The sequence below is a fragment of the Artemia sp. Qi Xiang Cuo genome, chromosome 14, assembly GCF_049724085.1.
Source record: "Artemia sp. Qi Xiang Cuo chromosome 14, ASM4972408v1, whole genome shotgun sequence".
NCBI lineage: Eukaryota > Metazoa > Arthropoda > Branchiopoda > Anostraca > Artemiidae > Artemia > Artemia sp. Qi Xiang Cuo.
The window spans coordinates 54,326,331-54,347,821 of record NC_142807.1 but is presented as its reverse complement, the minus strand read 5'-3'; the positions used below and the strand labels follow the sequence as shown (position 1 = coordinate 54,347,821).

At 36.1% G+C, this 21,491-nt stretch overlaps 2 protein-coding genes across 5 annotated transcripts in view; one reads left to right on the top strand and one right to left on the bottom strand.

The window, feature by feature from the left end:
* The window catches only part of DMAP1 (DNA methyltransferase 1 associated protein 1), a 40,814-nt gene extending 29,414 nt beyond the window's left edge, over positions 1 to 11,400 (top strand). For all 4 annotated transcript variants that reach the window (XM_089100836.1, XM_089100834.1, XM_089100837.1 and 1 more), the window contains exons 4-7: positions 2,094 to 2,312; positions 4,333 to 4,446; positions 8,750 to 9,373; positions 11,218 to 11,400. In XM_089100836.1, coding sequence (XP_088956962.1) covers positions 2,094 to 2,312; positions 4,333 to 4,446; positions 8,750 to 9,373; positions 11,218 to 11,283 — 1,023 coding nt within the window. In that variant the 3' untranslated portion in view covers positions 11,284 to 11,400. The remainder of the gene's footprint in view (positions 1 to 2,093; positions 2,313 to 4,332; positions 4,447 to 8,749; positions 9,374 to 11,217) is intronic.
* Positions 11,401 to 13,749: 2,349 nt separating this feature from the next.
* LOC148944632 (pre-mRNA splicing factor cwf19l1-like) overlaps positions 13,750 to 21,491 on the bottom strand; it is a 75,517-nt gene continuing 67,775 nt past the window's right edge. The window contains exon 10 of the mRNA XM_089100550.1: positions 13,750 to 13,922. Coding sequence (XP_088956676.1) covers positions 13,784 to 13,922 — 139 coding nt within the window. The 3' untranslated portion in view covers positions 13,750 to 13,783. The remainder of the gene's footprint in view (positions 13,923 to 21,491) is intronic.

Here is a 21,491-nt window from a genome sequence, read left to right as displayed (position 1 = left end):
CACGTCAGCTGCACATTTTATGAACTAAAAACTGCAATGAATCAGCAACAGCAATTTGAACGAGACCGTTCTAGGTAAACTAAGCGTTTTCTTTTCAGTAATAAGTTAGGAGCTTTGAAGACTCATATTCTTGGGTTAGGAGACATGGTATTAGGTCATTGTATCTGTTGGTATAAGGTGAATCTATATATTCAGGCAGGACGGATATGGTACGGATAAGATAATCCTAAGCTAATGATAAAATAAAAAAATTGCTAATAATATAATAAAATTAATACAATAATAATAATAAAAAAATAATATAATAATGATAAAAATGAGATGATAAGTCCGAACTAGTAGTGTAATAATATAATAAATATTAGGTAATAATATGACAGCATAATTTTTGCGAAATGCTCCAAGATCAGCTGAATAATGTTCAGCCAAGACCAGCTGAATTGGAGAGTTTCAAATCTGATAATGTCGAAGATTGATTGAATTTTTTTTTAAAAGGATTAGTTTGTGAAGTAGGAATCGACGTTTTGTAAAAGAAAGAAAAAAAGTTAGAGATATTGATTTTGAAAGAACGCTTAAACTCAGGTGGGACGGATTGATTATTCTCTGTTATTTTAGTCAAAAGTGTAGTACAAGAAGTGGTTATCTATAAAAAATAGCATTCATTTAGTTTGAGTTTAATCGATTTATTGATTATTTTTAGAAATATATTCGTGCACAAACCCAAGATTTCTGGGAGGGGGTATCAGAGGATTGTTGATTGGGTCTGAAATGTCTATTTTCTTTGCGAAAGGAGGCGATAGGACCAGTCGTCGTGGGAATCCGCTTCCCTATTTGTAACATGGATACATCAGACACCGTTATAATGTGGCTTTAAACCCAAAAGATTTATGTTCTCAACACAATTGTACTCACCTTTAACAAAAGATATTTTTTTCTAGAAAATTTTTCTTTGTATTTTTTTTTTAAGTTTAGTTTTTTATTGAGTTAGTTGATATGCTTCATATTGGTCGATTATTGGTTGGACCTACTTATGGTGGTTAAAAAAATATTCGATTTTGGTTTAAAGGTTAACTTTCATCTGATAAATCGTTTGATTTTTGACTGAAATCAGCTGAGGTCGTCGCTTTTTTTATTTTTTTGTTCTGGGGACCGAAATAATAATTGTGACAAGTATCACAACCAATGGTTTGCTGAAGAGTGGTTTTATAGAAAATTAGTTATAGAAATATGATGGTTAATGGTCACCCCAGGGGGATGCTTCAGGGTCAAATTCTTAAGCAAAAAACCAAAAGTCATCCAAATATTGCATGGATAAAAAACAACACAAAAAAGAAAACCAAAACCGAACCAAAAAGAAAGCCAAAAACGAGCAAAAAAGAAAGCCAAATTCTTGCTAAATAATCTTAGCGTAAAGTCCTGTCGCATATCCAAATCTCTCTTAGAGTGGGTGATGAAATTGTACCCTGAGAGAGAATTTGTGACCGAACTGTTGGCAAAGGCGGTCTTAGGGAGGGGGGGGGCAGAGGGGATACTTGCCCCGGCCGCAGAAATTTTTGGGGCTCAAAATTTCAAATAAATAATCCAATATTTAAGATAATTTTTTTAATTTTTGAAATTTTATTTTTATTATAATAAAATAGATGGCGCAGTTGGCAGTAAGTATAAGCAAGTTGAATCCGAAATATTTATTTTTCCCATATCTTTTCCTACATAAAGTGATAAAAAGTCAGATTTAAATAAATGAAAAATTGTGTTAATAAATGAAAATTTTGCTAAAATTTGGCCTGACAGTTTTTGGGAGAAAGGGAGGGGGAGGGGTAATCAAGATTTTGCCCCGGGCGCAAAAAACGCTTGAACAGCCACTGACTGTTAGTAAAAAAAAGCGGCATCAAACGTTTACTACTCTAAAACAAAATTTGAGAATAAACAACGTGATGCGATATCACGGTGGACATTGATAATAGTTTTTTGACTTACGTTGAAAGGATCATTGGATGGATTTAGGCCATGCTCTACGCGTTTTATGCTCTATTGTCCTTTTTTTACCCTATCCGCTTGATGGATTTTGAGTCTAATTTACTTTTCTTTTTAAGAAAATTAACATAACGTCGTATACTAATGAAGAATATCAGCAGTTTTTACTTTCGGATAATTGGACAAAAGCTGAAACGGATCATTTGATGGAGTTAGGCAAGAAGTTTGATTTGAGATTTGTCATCATGCGAGACAGATGGGATAGAGAAAAATACCAAGATAGAACTGTAGAGGATCTGAAAGAAAGATATTATGAAATTTGCAATAAAATTGGAAAGGTAATTTATCAGAATTTTAAGTATCCAAACTAATCTACTAGAAATACTGAACTCTTTATTACAATTTTTCTAATCCTTTCATATTTTCTGTAATGGTTGAGGTTGAAAGTACATTGTAGCTCGGTTTTTTATGTATTTTTTTTTATATGTAAATAGGTTTTGATTTTGATGTCGAATATAAAGTCGTTTCTGGATGTCGTTTTCAAATTATGCTATTTTTGCCATATTTTGTTATATTTGCCAAAATAATAAAAAACTAAAACAAAAAGGAACTGAAATAAATGATGCAAATCAAATATTTGTTATGTAAAAAAGAAGGAGCGTGCGTAGCTGTGTTGGCCTCAGGCGGCATGGTGCTGCGGTGAGTTGTTAGTAGTATTAATAGTGTCATGATAAATGAAACTCAGAGAGGAAAGAAACTGACAAAATGAAAAATAAAATCAAAAAGGGTGAAAAAACGAGGATTTTTTCAGCCAGTGGCGAACCATGAAGAAGAAGAAATAAGCAAATATTTCGAGAAGGACCTCCGCCAAGTCGTCCTCAGTGCTAAACAAAAAAGAAGAAAAAGAAAAAAACTAAAATCTAACCTTTCGTAGTTTACCCGACAAAGACAGAACAGACATTAAATAAAAATCAGGCAGGAATCAATGAAAAAGAATTTAGTATCTCTTTTTATTGCTAAATTTTGGTTCATGTATTTTTTTTATCTCAATTACCTCTTTAAAAGTTTGTGATAGGCCATTTACAGTTGATATTAAGCAAATTTTTTTTATATTAAGTAAATTATTTGGCAAATTTTTACAAGGATTTCATAAAACAGTCTGCTTTGAATAGTTTCCACTTAAAACACTCTATCTGGTTTCGTTTCCTTGATGATATCCTTTCTGTTTGGGAACATGGACAAGACTCTCTAAGAGTTTTTTGGCACATTTGAACTCTTTTGATTCGAATCTCCAGTTCACAATGGAACTCGATACTGGATGATATTGGAGATACTGGAAATATTTCATTAGGCTCAATTTACAACAGTTTAATTTTGAACTACTCAATCAATATTTTCACACGATATAATTTAAAAGAACCTATTTTCATATCTAATAAAAAACGAAATTTCAGACGAGATAAAACTATCGCAAGGAAAGGGATTCCTGCTCAATCATCTCGGTAAGTTAGGTTAGGTTAAGTTAGATTAGGGTAGGTTAAATTTGGTTATAAATATCAGAAATGAGTTAAAAACCTAGCCTAACCAAACCTAATCTAACTTAACCTGTCTTCATCAAGCCTTGCATTAAATTGAAAAAGTGACTGGTAACGCTGACTATCCAAGGAGAATTCAAGGAGAAAAAAAGGTATTCTGAGCATTCATCGTTGAATGTCGACATTCACGAATTTCGGACAGTCACGTATACACCAAGCGACTTTGTGTTTGTTGACCAGTCAGCTTCGTCAGTCTTATTGTCAGCTTTGTTAGTTTGATGGTGACAGGTTAGGCTATAAATCTCAGAAATTAGGTTAGAATCTCAGAAATATAAATATCAGAAATGCTGAAAATTCAAAATTAGTGCATGGTGAATGTCAACAGACACATAGTCGCTTGGTGTATGTCCGATATATTTGTTAAATATCCTTATTTGGGACTTTTACCGGTGAATGTCGACATTCATCAGATTTTGGTCTTTCACCGTAACATATATTATATGTATATATATTTATATATATATAAATATATATATATATGTATATATATATGTATATGTATGTATATATATGTATATATATATATATATATATATATATATATATATATATATATATATATATATATATATATATATATATATATATATATATATATATATATATATATATATATATATATATATATATATATATATATATATATATATATATTTAAAGATAGATGGATATACAGCCTTGTAAAATTCAAGAAACTTGCTTCATATAAACCTTATTATATGCTTGTTATACTTCAAGAATTTAATATATAATTCTGTTGCAGGCTCGCGCTGTTGTCGAAAATAAACCCGAGCCAAAATTAATATTGTTCGATGCTGAACATGAAACTAGGAGGAAAGAACAGCTGAGGAGGGTGTTTGACAGAACACCAGAACAGGTAAAAATCTCTTGAAATTTCGAATGAAAACTGCAGTAGTAAAAAATATTCAAAGGAAATTTGGTGGCAATCAGAGTCAGCACAATAGTGAAATTCCTCTTTTTAATTGGTCCAGACTAATACGTATATATATTTTTAAGTTTGAAGCCAGAACAACAGTACCAGGTTGATATAATTCTGTCAAATTTGGAAGTAATTTAAATTATTCTTGTAAATGAATTTAAAATTGCTCTAACTCGAATTAACACAAAGAAAAAAAGTGCTAATGCAATATACGCTTAAACAGTGTTGCTAAGGTTTATGTTCCCGGTGAAGCAAGGGGTTCTGCGACAAGAGGTGTAACTTGCACCGAGAGCACGATCCGTTTATACCATTTTATTCATTAGTCTCAGATCTATTAATTCACAAAGCTAGTACTATGTTATAACTTCGACTGTTTCTTAGAGAATGATCTAAACTTGCTTCAAAAATGAGAAAATTTTTGAATCCTGTGTTTTTCAATTATCGTCTACGTATTTCTCAATTAAACAAATAATGTAAAGGCAATCTTAGAAAGCATAATTTGGTCGATGGATAGACTTGAATCTCAGCTTTGAAAAAAAAAAAATGTTGCCTTAAAACTGTTAGATTTTTAATAAAAAAAAAAATATAAAAATGCGTAAACGTTAGTAAAAAAATCTTTCTTTTTTTTTTGCATGCAGCGGTGATCCGCGCAGCACAGGTACCGATCTCCTCATTTTCTGCCTGCGACCAGGAGTGCAATACGTGGTTTAGGTTAAATAATGCAACACTCGCCGTCTCCCCCCCCCCCCCTCCAGATTTCTCTAGGTACGCAATTGGAGCTCGTTCGACTCGGTCACCCCCTGTTCCAAACTAAATAATCAGCGACACCAGGACTTTTTCTGCGGACACAGGATTGCAAGTAATGCGCGCTAATCATTTGGCTGATACGGTTCAAAATGGTAGTTACTGCAGAACCATTAATATACTAAAACTTGCACAGGCAATATACAGCTTAAGAAGGCCGCCGAAATTATACAATTACTGATGCTTGTCTTAGGCTCATAATTATGAAAAAATAATTTCTTCACTTAGACTCTCCTGTACTTACAGAGGAACCCGGTATATTGATTGACATGGCTCAAATTCATGAAAAATCGATGGGGGGGGGAGGGCTATTTATCAAAATCCAGGGGAATGTAAATTTGTCTTTTTTCAATTTTCTCAATGATTACCCCAAAAAATGCATTTTTCAAAGAATCCCCCCCCCCCCAGAAAGGTATTTTAAAATCTAGGGAGGGAGAGCATATGACCCCCCTGTCCCTCCGACTGACGCCACCGTCGAGCTACTGTTTAGTCTTCTTTTTATCTTACTGCCGCCAGCATTTTCCCACACGGGTTGGGCGATCATGCTGAGAGTGATTGATCATGTCGGTAACGTTTTTAAATAAAAAAATTGTTTCGACTTTTAATGTTTGAAGAGGCAGTCCAGTTCGTATTTTGGTAATTGGGTTGCAGGAGCAAAGCTTTGGTATTATCTTTTTTGCAGATTCAAATTGCAGATAACAAAGTATATTGGACATATTTTCAAAGTAATGGAATTCGCAAATAAAGGAAACGTTAAACCGGAGAAGAGCAGCAATACTTACAACTTTTCGGAATGGTAATAAAATGGTAATAAAAAATCGTCGTTGTATAAAAGGGTTTTTCTATCGAAAATAATACCTGTTCTACATTACGGAGCTGGGATTCTGGGGTATGAGAAAGCGGTTCAGCTAGAGTGTATTCAATTAGGATACTTTAAGACATTTTATAGGCTGCATAAAACGACTTATTCAAAGTTTTTAATTGGTGATCTAGGTCTATGACCACTAAAAAATTACCGACTAGTCTCAAACTCTCAATGAACGAATTTTGATTGTTAGTTATTCAGTTCCCGAGTGATAGGTTGCTTAAGGCAGCTTAAGAAGATTTACTCTCACAGGGGAAGAAAGATCGTGGCTAGGTCGTACTAGAAAATTAAACGATCTAAAAATGGAGTGAGAAGCTAAAGAAATCGGAAATGAACATTTTATAAGGAGGTTAAGGTAGGTTATGTTCAGGAGTTCTATCTTAAGCCGAATTTACCAGCTAGATATCTTACTTTGTGGAGGCAGCTTAGGGCTAATTGCCTTCCAATTTGGGGAAGACTTAAAAGCTTCTCAAAAGAAAGAAGCTGCAAAGAAGACAGGTATCCTTGCCCGCTTTACAAAGTTACGGAAGATGATTTGGTTCATTGCTTGAGCCGGGGCCAAAGGCTGTATAAGATGAGGGAAGGTATATTTGGAAAAATTGAGTTGATGCTTTCAGATGTCTTAAAGAGTACGTCACCACATTTTGTCTTTAGAATAGCAAGGTATCTGGAAATTATGTTTATTAAAAGAAAATCCTAGTTTATTAAGTGAATATAGTGTTTTATTTAAGTGTTTTCCTGATGATTGGTGATGTACGTTTGTACTTTGTATGTACTTCGCCGTATTTTTGGCTGTAAAATATACGTTATTGTATTCCACCTTTTTCGAACAGTATCATGGATGGATTTTTCAATCTTGCGATTGGAGAACCAAAGTGGGGCCTTCATGCTCTTAAGACACTTCTCCACCAGGTTTTAGTATAAAGGTTGTTATGCTGCATCTATTTTTAACCCATAATCATGCACGAATTTTTAATCCATACTAGTGGAAGCACACAGTAAATCCATGGCACATCCAATGCCCTACTTCTCTTTATTGCTAACTTTTTTGCGGAAGGGTAGGGATGTTGTGCATGGTTTTAACTGGAATAACATACGGATTTTCAATCATTAAGATTGGAGAAAATACGGCCGTAGGACCCGTTTTATAATTATTATAGTATTAAGTTATTATAATTCTCTAAATTTTTAATCAGTTTGCTTTAATTACCCGTGTTTTCTCTTTCTTTTGTCTTTTTTCTCTCTTCTTCATTTTCAATTTTTTGCTGTTATGGTCCTCAACAAGTTTGCTTCCAGGATCTTTACTATTATTGGTGTTATTTTTTATTTGAATTAATTGAATTGACCCTTCAGAAGCTCTGCCGACTTTTTAGCATAAGCATGTTGTATTGTGTTAGAACTGATATTATGCAAGAAATTTAAATGCGAATGACTGGGAGACCAAATTGAGCCACGCTCCTCCCCCATCCCTCCCTTTTATGAGAGAGATAAGTTTCTATCTTGTTAACATCGAAAACGTGTAGTGGTTTCATTGAAGATAATGTGAAGCAAAATGCGGGCCCATGTTTCCTCCAACAACCCTTCTCCCCAACAACTTTTTTAGGTAAAATATAGACATGTCAGACCTTTTTTTAAGTGGAATCATATAAGGTTTTTAATCTGTATTGATGGAAGCACACAATTATTCCTTACACCCTTCAACACCCCTCCTTGTCTCTTTTTATGCAAACTTGTAAACAGGAGGGTAGGTTTATTGTGCCTTCATTTAAAAAAGGAATCGCGAAAGATTATCTATCTATATAATTGGGAACCAAAGTGGGCAGTTGCCCCATCAATACACCCTATCCCTCCCATTTTAGTAGGCATGTTTCACCTTGTTTAGATCGAGAACATGCAATGATTTCTTATTCTGTATGATCTCAGGCGCTAAACGGGCCTGGTGGCCCTCGAAGGTACATCTCCCCTCTTCCCGACTTGTAAGAAAGAATTTCTGTTCCCCTCCAGGGACGATATTTTAATTAGAGATTTTTCTCCCTTGGAAAGATTTTCTAGAGATCGTAGATTTTTTGGATAGTAAAGAATACATTCAATAATATTTTTTTGTATCATTGTTACTGCTACTGCTGACTAATTCCTCACAACACTAATCCGCCTGAGGTCAACACAGCTACATACACTCCTCCTTCACCCCACTCTTTTTGGAGCATCATTCTAGACTCCCTCTCATGATGCACTCAGTGCCTCAGACCTCTATCTTCCTGTGACCTCTTCCCAGCCAACGCAATAATTTTAATGTTTTTGCTTAAATATTAATGTTTTAGCTTTAATAGGTTTTTGCGGTCGATACTAATTTGGTATCATTAATAAGTGTACAGCATAGATAATTACAACATCTCTCGTAAAATGGGCAGTTTGAGTTATTCATCTGATGTTGCATCTTGTATGAGTCCTGCCGAAGTCCCAAAAGAGGTGGGCTCAAGCCGTGTCTACTGGCCACGGCCAATAATGAGAAAGGAATCAAGTCTCGTGTTTGTATAATAGTGGTGTCTCTATAAACTTTTATTATTCTAGATAGAAGAGGAAGCAATGCTTCTTGCTGAACTGCGGAAGATCGAAATTCGGAAGAAAGACAGAGATCGTAAGACCCAAGATTTGCAGAAATTAATTACAGCTGCTGATGTAACAATGACTCCCACGGAGCCGCGAAAAAAAGTTGTCAAAAAGACTCCTGGCTCATTCAAAGTAGCAGTCACACCTACTAAAAAATCAGAAGCTACTGCAACGCCATTCAACGGTGACGCACAAACTATTAAATTCCCCGATTTTAAGAATATCACTGTGTTTGCACGATCCCAACGTTTCAAATTACCCACAGCCCTAGGACAGAAAAAGATCAAAGCTATTGAACAGCTAATTACAGATTTTGGACTTGAGGTGACCCCATCTGTTGCCACAGACGAGATTTGTGATGCCTTTAATGAATTAAGGAATAACCTACTGTTGGTGTATGAATTGCGACAGGGATTGAGCAATTGTGATTTTGAGCTGCAATCATTGAGGCATCAATATGAAGCTCTTGTCCCGGGAAAAACATTGAAAATACCAATGGAGCTGCAGAATTTGTCGTCACTTGCTACAAATCCAGCAGCTGATGAGAAGAAAAGCAGTACAAGTGAATCAGAAACTCAGGACATAGTAAGTGTTCAACTTATATTTCAAACTTAGTTTTATAAATCAGTTCAGTCAGAAACAGGGTTGCCATTCTAGGGTGAGTTAGGAGCGACCCTTCACAAAAGTTAGGTAAGACCCTTCACAAAAATTCACCTCAATATGAATATATTTACATCTGCAAATGCCTTCTAAACTAATCATCTGCAAATGCCTGATTATCATTAACTTGGACGGGAACCGTTGAGTCACATATTGTGGTAACTTGGCAAAGCTTAGTCCTTCAAAATTTGGAAGACATCATAGCACTCCTCGCAAACCAATTTCAGCTAATGCATGACGGAACGGTTTGATTTCCGATTGTATTAATTTTCTAAAACACAATCGAGAAAATTGAGAAGAGGTTTTTGGATTTTATTTATGATGCATTAGTGATCTTGCTGGGGATAAAAATTACGATTTTAGTTCTCGTTTGCTCATGTTTTTAGTGTAAAAATTGTCTTTATTCTCCTATTAGTCTAGAGCATTGGTCAGTTATATTTAAACGCCTCTCCTCCCCTGCATCCACCACTGCTTATGACTCATTGTTGCCATAACCTTACAGGGTTTAACCTCAGGTCTTCCATCCTCTGTAAATTTTAGCTTACCAAAACGTAATAGAATTTAAGGGTCAGAAGCACGTGTTTTTCCTAGCTACAATATTTTTTGCGGGGGGAGGATGTAGTGTGTTTTCAAATGAATGTATGTTGTTTTTAAACGCATTTTTAGAGGGAATATGAATGGGTCGATGAAATTTGTTGCTTTTGCAAACATTAAAGAGGGTCAGGAATATATAGTTTTCTAAGCTAAAATTTTTTTTGAGAGTAGAGGGCATATTTATTTGCAATCCTCCTGTGCTCTGTCTTCATATTTGTATGATTCATTAAATGCCTGATGTTGAGTGGAAGCAAATTTGTATCTTTCGAAACTCCGGCTCGTTTTTGAATCGACTTAAAAAAAAAAAATTTCGTAGAACTATAGAGAAATAGAGAGAAGCTTATACATTATAGAGCGTTGATGATAAACTGAATACTAATCCCTTAATAATGCTACTACTACTACTGACAACTCGTCCCAGTATCAAGCCACCGGAAGCCAACCCAGCTGCGTACGCTTCAATTCCTTCCCTTTACAGAATTTAATGTGCAGTTCGAATGATTTAATAGAAAACGAATTTAAAAAATATAAAATAAACAAATAAATGTAAGGGAAATATAGTGGTTTTATTTATCAGGTTTTAAATAAAATTAAAATCTGATTCCACAAGTGAAAATCAAAGGAGATCGTAAAGGAAACGTACTCGAGCACGTACGGTGAGGGAGTTGCCTTTCATCGCCTGAAAGTTTTTCATAGATACCTGCTGTTTGTTTTCTTTTAAATGGTAATAATGGCTTGCTAATATTTTCTTAACTCATATTTCTCATCAAAAGTGGATATAGGTCTCACGCCAAGCATGGCACAACATTTTCTAGCATAAGTTACACAAAATATCACAATGTTTTTTGTTAACCCCTCCCTCCGAAAAAAATCATTTTGTAAACCCCCTCCCTCCCGAAATCTCACAATTTTCAAATCTCACAAGCTATCACCTTCCACAAGAAACTTAGAGTACAGCATAATGAATTCCAAATATTTAACTTAATAATCCACTGCCTGAAATTAAAAGAACTTAAACAGAATACCTAAGACTCTAGCGATTGGTTTTACGATAACTCAGGTTTCAGATTGGCTAAGTAGGCTTTTCACTCTGGTTAACTTAAGGCCCGTAAGTCATAAAAGCTCCGGTGTCTTTTGAAAAAGTTCAAGCTTTATAGTTTTAGTTTTAATTTCAGAAAAGACGACGAACTGGTTCTGAACAAGGAAATATCTTGAAGAAAGCAAAAAGTAGATTTTCGTAAAGGAAAGAAAGAAAAGGATTGAGAAAAAGGAAAAGTATTGCTGGTTTTACGATTTTTTTCTTATGTTTTATTTTCTATGTACGTATTTTGGATTAAAGAGAGCCTTAATATTTGGCATTGGTTATTTTATGCATATTTTCGTTATCAAAGACATTGTAGATATATGGGACTTTTATTAGTTAGGAAAAAAAGATGCAAACCCGGCGATGGCAATGAATTTAGAGTGTGTAGACCCTTGGATAACTTATAAGAAAAATTCCAATTTCCTGGTAAAAAGTAGATGGTATTGACAGCACATAAGCTATGTTGTTGAGCGAAGAAAATTAATGAAGATAAAAATAAGTTCAAAGAAATATATTTATAGTTTCACTACAAATGTTTTAGTCAGCAAGAAATAATTTTTGTTTTTAATTTTATTGCATTTCATTGAGTATTTAGATGTTTATCATCACAAATATTATCATCATCACAAATCTGTTGTAAGCGAAGCCTGTGTCTTTTCTTCTTTTTTTTTATCAAACACGGAAGATTATATTTAATTACATATATGCACAGGGGAAAGTGGAATTAGGGAGTGCTTTCCTTAAAGTTTGGTCCCATGACACCCGCGCGCCCGAAAAAAGAAATCCTAATTGAAGGGAAAATTTGCTTTTTCTGCCTTCTCCTGTCTTCATCCTATATATAGCCCATAATTAGCAGTAGTTGATCAGGCGAGATAGCAGCTTTTTTGTAATCTGTATAAGCCCTGAGCTTTAGCTTCCAGAGTCCCTCTTTTTTACAGGTTTGCAGCCTGGTCCATTAAGAGCTGAACAAGAAAATCCTCTTTCTATGTCTGCATTTGTGTGGTAAATTGAAAGAGCTGCTCTATCTACCAGGCCCTGCACCAGATAATAGATATCTCCAGCTGGTTCCTTCAGTTCCTGGACCTTTCCCAACATCCGTCGATTGCGTCACAATATCCGACTGAAGTAAAAACTATTCCCCTTGGGTTCTACGTTTGTTTCGAACACAAATTGTCATATAATGCATTAAGTATCACAATAACCCACTGCATGAGAATCTGATTTTGAAGGGCTGAGACAGATAATGATTCTAAAGACGTCATTATTCAGGTGGGATTTCGTGAATACTGCATAGCAGTGAAGAAAGAAAGTATTATGTAGAGAAGCATATGCAGAAACAAAGCATATGTAGAGAAGAAAGTTTTCCACTTTTAGTATTGCTTTGATGTCAAGCGCAGCTCAGATTTTCACATCACACAAAGGTTATTAATATTATTATTAAGGTGAAGACGAACCCATTATCCTTGGTTAGAGGCTCAGACCTTCAAACCCCATTGGCTTCACACCCAAAAACTAAGTTCCAGCTGACAACCCCGTAAAAATAGTACACGACAAAATCGAATTAGGGCATCCCTCCCTGAGCTCTTGTAGTCTTTTTAGGAGTGTTTCTTGGGCTACATGTATGTTGCAGGTACCAATATTCAAAGGAACTTTTGAAAACCACTTTTTCTTAACTGAGTCAACCAACTGTCCAAACTTCCTTACTGACAGCTAAACTTCTGCGCATAAGCATCAACAACCTCTGATGTGGTAGTCTTCTTCCGCGAACTTTAACCTTCTTGAACTTGAGGGGCGAGTGTATGTGGATGACCTGGGACTAGTTTGCAAAGTTAATTCTTATTTTCAAACCTATAATTAGGAAAAGTACTTTTTTATATTTACATTTTTATTTCCGGCTGAAGTTGATGCAGTCTGTCCGGGCTGCAGTGGGTTAAGCACAGCAGACCTATTATTCTTGAGCTCCTGTACGGTTGCATACATAAGAAGCACCTTAAATTACTAGATGAGCTTTTTGCATAGATTTTCACCCGTAGTGTGTCCAAAAGTTACGAGTAATCACTTACTTTTGATCTTTTCATATATAATACTTCGTGCATTTTTAGCCGATTTCTCAGCATTTTTAGTCGTCGTTTCTCTCTTGCAATGCATACCAAGCCTCTTCTCTGGTACTACTTTTCCAGGTTGCGTGTTATTTTGGGCCAAAGTTGATGCAGTGGGTCTGAGTTGCCGCAGCTAAAGCACACAAGACCTACTTTACATATTTTGCAGGAAAATGAATTATCATTGTCACAACCGTTCGCACACCACTCTTGCACTAAGTTTCTCTTCTCGTCTTCCCTTCCGAACCAGTTTTCCGAAAATTCTGTCTTGCCCATTACAGCGATATATAAAAGAACAGGTTTAAAGATGGATTTCTAAAGACTTCTTTGCAACTCGTACAATATTGCCTATTTATAGCTGAAAACATAAAAAATGGTGGTGACGTATACACTGAAAGAGTAGTATATCCCAAAAAAGTAATTTTAGTTATCGAACCGTAGATTAGAGACGTTCCTTTCAAATGATTTTTTTTCCATAATTCGGTGGTCATCAATACTAGTCTACCACAGCTGCAGCATAATTGCCAATGTTTGTATAATAAAATCAGAACAAAACGATTATAAAGTAAAATCAAATGCTTCAAATTTTTCTCTAAATTTTTTTGCAGTCTTTTCTTCCTCTTCTTTTGTATCTTTGCAGTTTTTCCAGACAGATCGACCAGGAACGTTCAGGACTGATCTGGAAGCAAGCACGTCTCTAGAGGAAAAAGAAAATTAACTGAGGTTGATAAAAGATACTCGATTAAAATAAAAATCCTAATCGCTTCCATTGACTTGTCTCTCATGTACATTACAGAAAATTAGCTCCATTTTTTTTTTTCTTTCATTTTACATGAATAATCAACTGTGGAACATTTCAGTACATGAATTAAAACCACTACTGTAATTTGAAGAAGAGGATAGGCCATTTAAAGCTTATAAACACCTTAATACTTTTCAACAATGTTATTTCAACAATGTATTTCTTAGTTTAATTTAATTGCTAGTGTTTGTTGATGTTCTTTTTGTTTTATTTTTTATTATTATGTTTATACTCAACTTGTACTTCTTGTTGTCTTGTAGTTGTGGGTAATAAATGATTGATTGATTGATTGCACATGAAAAAAATGAATGACCAACTTTTTTTTAAGACAGGGATATATTTTCTATCGATAAACTGTAATTTCAGTTATAGACTGGTAAATTTACAATTAAGAAATTTAAGAAAGCTCGGATTTCCTAGAGCATCTTATGCTCTGATGATAAAGTGTTAGGTTTTTGTTATTATCTGTTTATGGGGTTGGGAATGAAGAATACATTTGAATGCACTTTAGTATGAGTGAGGCAAATTTGCTTCTTAAAACATTTTTGAACATGTTAACCAAATTCTTTTTTTATCATTTGAGGTACTAATTCTTCTGTGTGCGTGTACGCTGCACTTATGAACTCAAGCTGTCAAAAGTTACTCAAATACTTTGCCACTATTTCAATGGGACACTGACCTTGATCAGTTTATTGGATGTGTCATAGCCTGTTCATCTGGATGGCATCAATGGGCATGCTAAAAATTTTGGGTCAAGTCTGATTATTGCCTGGATTTTGATAACATATTTTTATTTACAAATTTCAGCAACAGGATGCTATCGCAATGTAGTAGTCGGTTAGTGACAAGTCACCCACTTTTGTTCGCTATCAGTTTTCATCTGGGGTTTTACATGAAATCTCACAATTTTCGAACCACTTTGAAATCTCACAATTAGCATTAACAATGTATTGAAAAATGCTACTCCTCTCATTAAACAATGCTGCTGCTCTTAATGAACAGCTGACAATGCTGCTACTTTCACTTAATAGATGACGATACTGCTCCTGTCAATCGAACAATGCTGCTGCTCTCTCTGAACAGCTGACAAGAACCAATTTGGATTTATGAGAGGTTTTTCAACGGAGCATGCTATACAGTTTCTGACAACTACAATAAATGATGCACTTGATGACAAGCTCAAAGTTGCAACTATTTTTTTGGACGTCCTTAAGGCATTTGATACCGTAGACCATGATATCCTGTTGAAGAAACTGGAAAATGCTGGAATCAGAGGAAACACTCTGAAGATTCTTGCTTCGTTTTTGAGGAGACGATCACTATATGTACGACTAAACGAGGCCGAGTCGAAAGATTTCCCATTACATTGCGGAGTACCCCAAGGCTCCCCTCTTGGCCCCTTGCTGTTCGCGATATATATAAATGATCTTCATTGCGCACTCTCTGAGTTGGTGACGGATTTGAGTGAAGAGACATGCACATTCGAAACCAAGAAAATCACTTGTTCTTTTTGCTGACGACACCAACCATTCAGCTATGGCACTCACTGAGAGTCAACTTTTGTTCTTAATGAAGGAACATCTGATCCGCATAGAGGGACGGATGAGACTTAACAAGCTCAAAATTAATTATAACAAGTCTACCTTTATTGTTTTTGGGAGATCTGCAAACTATTACCCGTGGCTGAAAGAACTTGATATTGGTGAATCGGTCATATCACGAAGAAAAGTTGTGAAACATTTAGGCGTTCTGATTGACGAGATAGTGTGTTTTTCAGAACACATTCAGTGCATATCCTCGAAGATTGCAAGAAATGTAGGATTGTTAAGAAAACTTAAATACCAGTTTCCTCAAAAAGTGTTACGGCTGCTTTATTTTTCACTAATCCATCCATATTTATTGTATATTGTTGTTCGATATGGTCTAATACATTTTCGACCTATCTCAAACAGTTGCGGTTACTATAAAACCAAGCGATAAGAGTGATATATGCGGTTGAGAGCCAAACTTCAGTAAAATCCATTTATTCTCGCGTCCAAATACAGCCGTTCTCTGGATTAAGTAAGTTTAAGGTTTTGTTTATGTTTTATATAATTAATCATATTGTCCCGGTTTGCTTTCGGAATATGTTTTCTACTGCTAAGGATTTTCACACTTATAGAACTAGACACGTAAGGCAGTATAGCAGACCACTGAGGATGTCGACAAGGTCAGTATTTTTTAGTCGCCATGCTTTTCCAGCGCTGTGGAATGGGTTGCCTTCTTTGTTGAAAAATGATTCAGATAGGACTGGTTTCTGTTGCCAGTTAAGACGTCATTGCCTGTATGAGTATGGTTTTTTTTTTTTATATATATATTCTCGAGCAGAATTATAATTAAATGCTGTGTTGATATGTTGGTAGCTGGAAGGTGTGGTAACCCGATGCATATGTGTAATGTAGAGTATTCTAGGAGTAGCCATACAAGCCCAGAATACTTGGCTTCGTGTTTTTTTTTTGTATATATTAGTTATGTAATAAAGATCTACATTTATTATTAAAAAAAAAAAAAAAAACTGCTGTTCTCATTGAAGTTGAAAAATGCAACTCCTCTCATTGAATAATGCTGCTGCTTTCACTTAATAGATGACGATGCTGCTCCTGTCAATCGAACAACACTGCTACTCTCTCTGAACAGCTAACATTGCTGCTGTTCTCATTCAAAAATGCTGCTACTCTCACTGAACAGATGAGAATACTGCTGCCCATAACTGAACAATGATGCTGCTTTCATTGAACACTGCGCTGACTGTAGTTCTTTTTCTTCTTTTTTTTTAATCAGAATGGACACGCAGTGTGCCACAAATTAGCGGGAATATATATGGCGATCAAACAATGCAGCGTCTTTCGTTACACAAGCTCCATTACTGAGTTGTAAAAAAAGAGATCTGGTAGCTTGAGTCTCTTGCCTTTATTTCACGTACAAACCTTTATTTCAAATCCCCCCAAATTATCGTCGTGCCCAAAACAGAAGAGGGTATTCCACATTTTCCTAAATTTCACGAGCACGAAAATACTATGCTAGGTTGTTTGTTGTAAGTTTTTTAAGATTCAACAAGGTAAAAATCTATAGAAATCACGATGGTAACTTCGGGTTTTTCATAAAACTCGTTATGCCTAAAAGCATGACAGGCAGTTTTGGAGGATCAATCGTTATTCCAATCACGGATCAAATACCCTGTAAAGCACAAAAAGCTCTGTATAAGACGAGCACAACAGCACAAAAATCTTTGCATAATTGTAGTAAAGTGTATGGTAACGAACAGAGATAATTTCTCACAAAGGTGACAAGTGAAAAACACGAGGTGCGACAAATGCATTAAATACACAAACAACAACATACCTATTTACGCTATATTTAAAAATAGTCGCTTTACTAAAACCCGCCCTAATTGCAAGGTGAACACATGCAACAATCTTGGCACTGAGAGAACGCATTTTCTTGGTGAAGTAGATGCCGAACGAGCAAGACGCCCAACGAGCGAGTCACTCAGTCCCAGTGAACGCCCTGTTTTGGAAAGATAATTAAAAGTTATGAATTTAATTTTGAAATATTCACAGATAAACCGATGCTCTTGTAAGCTTCCATGGGGAAACTCAGATTATGACGTAGTCCATCGAGCGTATTGCTGAGTCGCAAAAGATCGCCTGTATACGAAATAAAGCTCGGGCCAAGAGCACTGAGAAGGAAAGAACCTCTTAAATACCGGGTAACACAATAGGTGGCACAATTAAAAATAATAGATCCCTTGCCTAACCTCTTTAAGCAGTCGGATCGGTTCCGACAGCCTTTGTTTTCGCAGCACGCACTCCGCATCTATTTCAAGTACTAAACAAATTACCGTGGACGAATACCAGTCTTGAAGAAGCAGCATTATCCTTGGATCAACTCTTGATTCTAACAATGGTAGTAAGGCTTGGGAATGGATAATCGAGTCGAAAGCGGCCGAGATGTTGACACTACACATAATAAAGCAGTTAGGATTACTTTCCAAAATCTGCTTTAGCAATCTATGAGAAAAAGCCGCAGCCTAGGTTTTGTCAAACACTAAACAGTCTTAGCCACATTAGCACACGGCTCGCAAAGCAAGGGATTAAAATCTTGTCAAACACTTTGCTAAAAGGCGAGGAAACAGTATTGGGCCTATAAGACAGTACTCTGAAGGATTCTTTCCTTTTTTCACTACATTAGTTGTATGATTGTTCCAAAAATTATTGGGACTAATCCTTGGGAAATCCACATTTACGGGAGCAGGGACAAATGACCAAACAAGTTTGAACTCCCATTCGTAATGTATGTATATAAGATGGGAACTTTAAAGCCGGCAAAAAAAATCTATGCTCCGAGTCTATAGGTCTGATTACATAGACACGTACATAATACTGTATTTTATATACTGTGAAGAGATTGGCACGCCATCTATTGTGCTATTTTCATATAACACCATCTTTGTTGCCACCTGTGTATCTGTTTCTTCTGAATAAGTGAAGTCACATAGTTTCCAAATACAGCATAGTTGCCAGATTGAGACAGTATATTTTGGTACAACAACAGATCACATTGATTCAGCCGTTTTTCGCGCATTTTCTACAATATAATTCTGGCTACATTTTTCAGAGATAGCCTGTGCAGAAGTGAGCAACAACGAACATTCACGAGGCTGCACAGTGCTAGCAGGATTTTTTATCCTTAAACTGCTGGGATAAGGTGATTTGTGTGTTGCACTTCCCACAGGTCTTATCTACTGCTGAATTTTTAAAGTTTGTAATGCTGGTGTTGCCAAATTGAACTGAAGGTTTGCTGATAAAATCTTTGCCAAAATATATAACATAAATATAGTAGAACTCTGCCCACGTTGCAAGAAAAATGTAACAAGAGCTCAAGGAGGAATTCAGTGCCAAAACTGCCTAAAATGGCTCCATTTTGGTTGCGCAGGTCTTGCGTGTAATAAGGAAGCATCTGACAAACTCCGAGGATAATGTCAATGCTATAGTTGCAAATCTTCTAGCAATGACCAATATAAAGCAACTCCTCCACCAAAAGCACAAAATACTAGAGGGACTCCGAGAGAAGAATCCACCAAAAGCCAAGGTCCCTCGGTAAGCCAGCCTACGAAGCCCAAAGAGATTCCTTTGAGCACTAGTTTCCCAGATAACAACACAGAATGCAGCTACTGTCACAAAGATGTCGACATTGCCACCTCTTTCCTCTGCTTTTTCTGCAACGAATGGGAACATGCCTCTTGCCGAGGTATAAATGCCGATCTCGTGCTGGTCATGAAGAGAGAAGACAACGACTGTCTCCAGTTTAAATACGAATGCTTATCCTGCTCCAAGCGAAAAGTAGCACTTCTACAGCTTCAAGTGCGACAGCTGACAGAAGCTCAACCTCACAGACCTCATGAGGCAACACCTTCGAATCATAGTAAAAAAACCCTCACCTCACGACATCCAGCCGACAATAAATGCAATTATTCAGGTAGAAGTAGAAAAGGAATTAAGAGAACAGAAAAAGATCAATTTTGTAGTCATGGGACAACCTGAATATACTGCTGTCAATGACACTACACAGGTTGTCAAATTGACTCAAAAAAACAAGCTCGGGGCAAATATCAATGAAGGTGAGATACTAGAAACTGCCAGGATTGGAAGACCAAAAGAAGATGGTAGTCCACGCACTTTGTTAGTTAAGCTAAAAAAAATCACAAGAGCTTGAAATGAAAAGGCAAACAATCCTGAGGACAGCTCCAAATCTAAGAAAATCATCAAATGAAGAAATTCGTACCAAAGTATATATAAACCCAGATCTCACGCCCATGCAGAGACAAATGCTCGCCGTGAAGAGACAACAGAAGAGGAATGCCCGCACCCAGTGCGAACGTCAAATGGAGATGCCATTGGAGGCGAGTTAAAGACTCCAACGAAGAGCAACGGCAAATATGAAGTAAAATAACCAAAGCCAAACAAATGCCACCATCCTTCAAGCTTAACAAAAAAGCTACTAAAGTAAAAACACTAAAGATACTATATTTAAATGCTGATTCACTACCAAACAAATTATCAGAATTAAAAGTAGAAATTGCAGCAAAGAACCCAGACATAGTAGCAGTGGTCGAAGCTAAGCCTAAACACTGTCGATATCTCCCAACTTTACCAGAGTTGGCCATCAAAGGCTACAAAAGCCACACCTTCAACATAGATCAAGAAGAAGGCCGGGGAATCATTTGCTACGTCTTAGACAATTTATCAGTCCAGAAAGTATCATCAACAACAAATGGACAGGAAATTATTTGGCTTCAGATATCAAACACAAACCAAGCAACTCTAAATTTGGCTGTAGCATATAGAAGTCCAAATAGCACAGCCGTGAATGACCAAGTAATCTTAAAAGATATTCACGCTATATGTCAAAGATTAACAGAACCAACTCTCATCATTGGAGATTTCAATTAACCTAGCATAGATTGGGACCTTCCACACCTCCTAGAGCATAGCGGGTCACACTCATAGAGGGAATTTCTGAAGATAGTGAACGATAATTACCTAGAACAGTTTATTAAAAAACCAACAAGAATCCGAGGAAGCGACAAGCCAACACTACTGGACCTAGTCCTATGCAGTAATACGGGACTAATAAAAGAACTTACTATAGGTCCTCCCGTTGGAAAAACAGACCACGCTACAATTTACTTAGAGGTGATTATAAGTTGTGAAACTATGAGAAAAAAAGAGAAGTGGAAGTATTCAAAAGGTGATTACAATTCCATGCAGACAGAGCTATAAGATTTTAAATGGACTGAAATACTAAATAACACGTATCTAGTAGATGACATGAACAGAAAGTTTGCATCCGAAATCATAAACCTCAGAAAGAAATATACACCAATAGTCAAAATATTTAAACGACCGCCTTTAAAACGAGAGATCCTTGACCTAATAAAAACCAAGCGGCAAACCTGGGAGACGCTCAAGCAGACTGATACCGAAAGTAATCGTAGAAATTATCGCAGAATCGCCAACAAAGTAAGGAAGACCACTAGACAAGAAGCAAGCGAAAAGGAGAGGAAAGTAGCCGAAAACTCAAAGATCGACCCCAAGGCGTTTTGGAATGTCGTGAATTCAAAAAGAAAAGAACAGCCGGTTATTCCCGATCTTAGAAACTCAGCAATCAGTGACCCAATGGCCAAAGCCAACCTACTAAATCAGCAGTTTTCCACAGTTTTCACAACAGAGAGGGACAAAGATGAAAGTCAAGAGGAATGTCAGCCACTAGTCGCAGGCAAATTTGAAGAAATAAAACTGACAATACAAATGGTCTACAAAAACTAAAAAATCTAAGCCCTTACAAATCAGAAGGTCCAGATGGCCTATATCTTAGAGCACCATACTCAGAAAGATGACAAAGAAAATTTCAGCGCGATTGCAG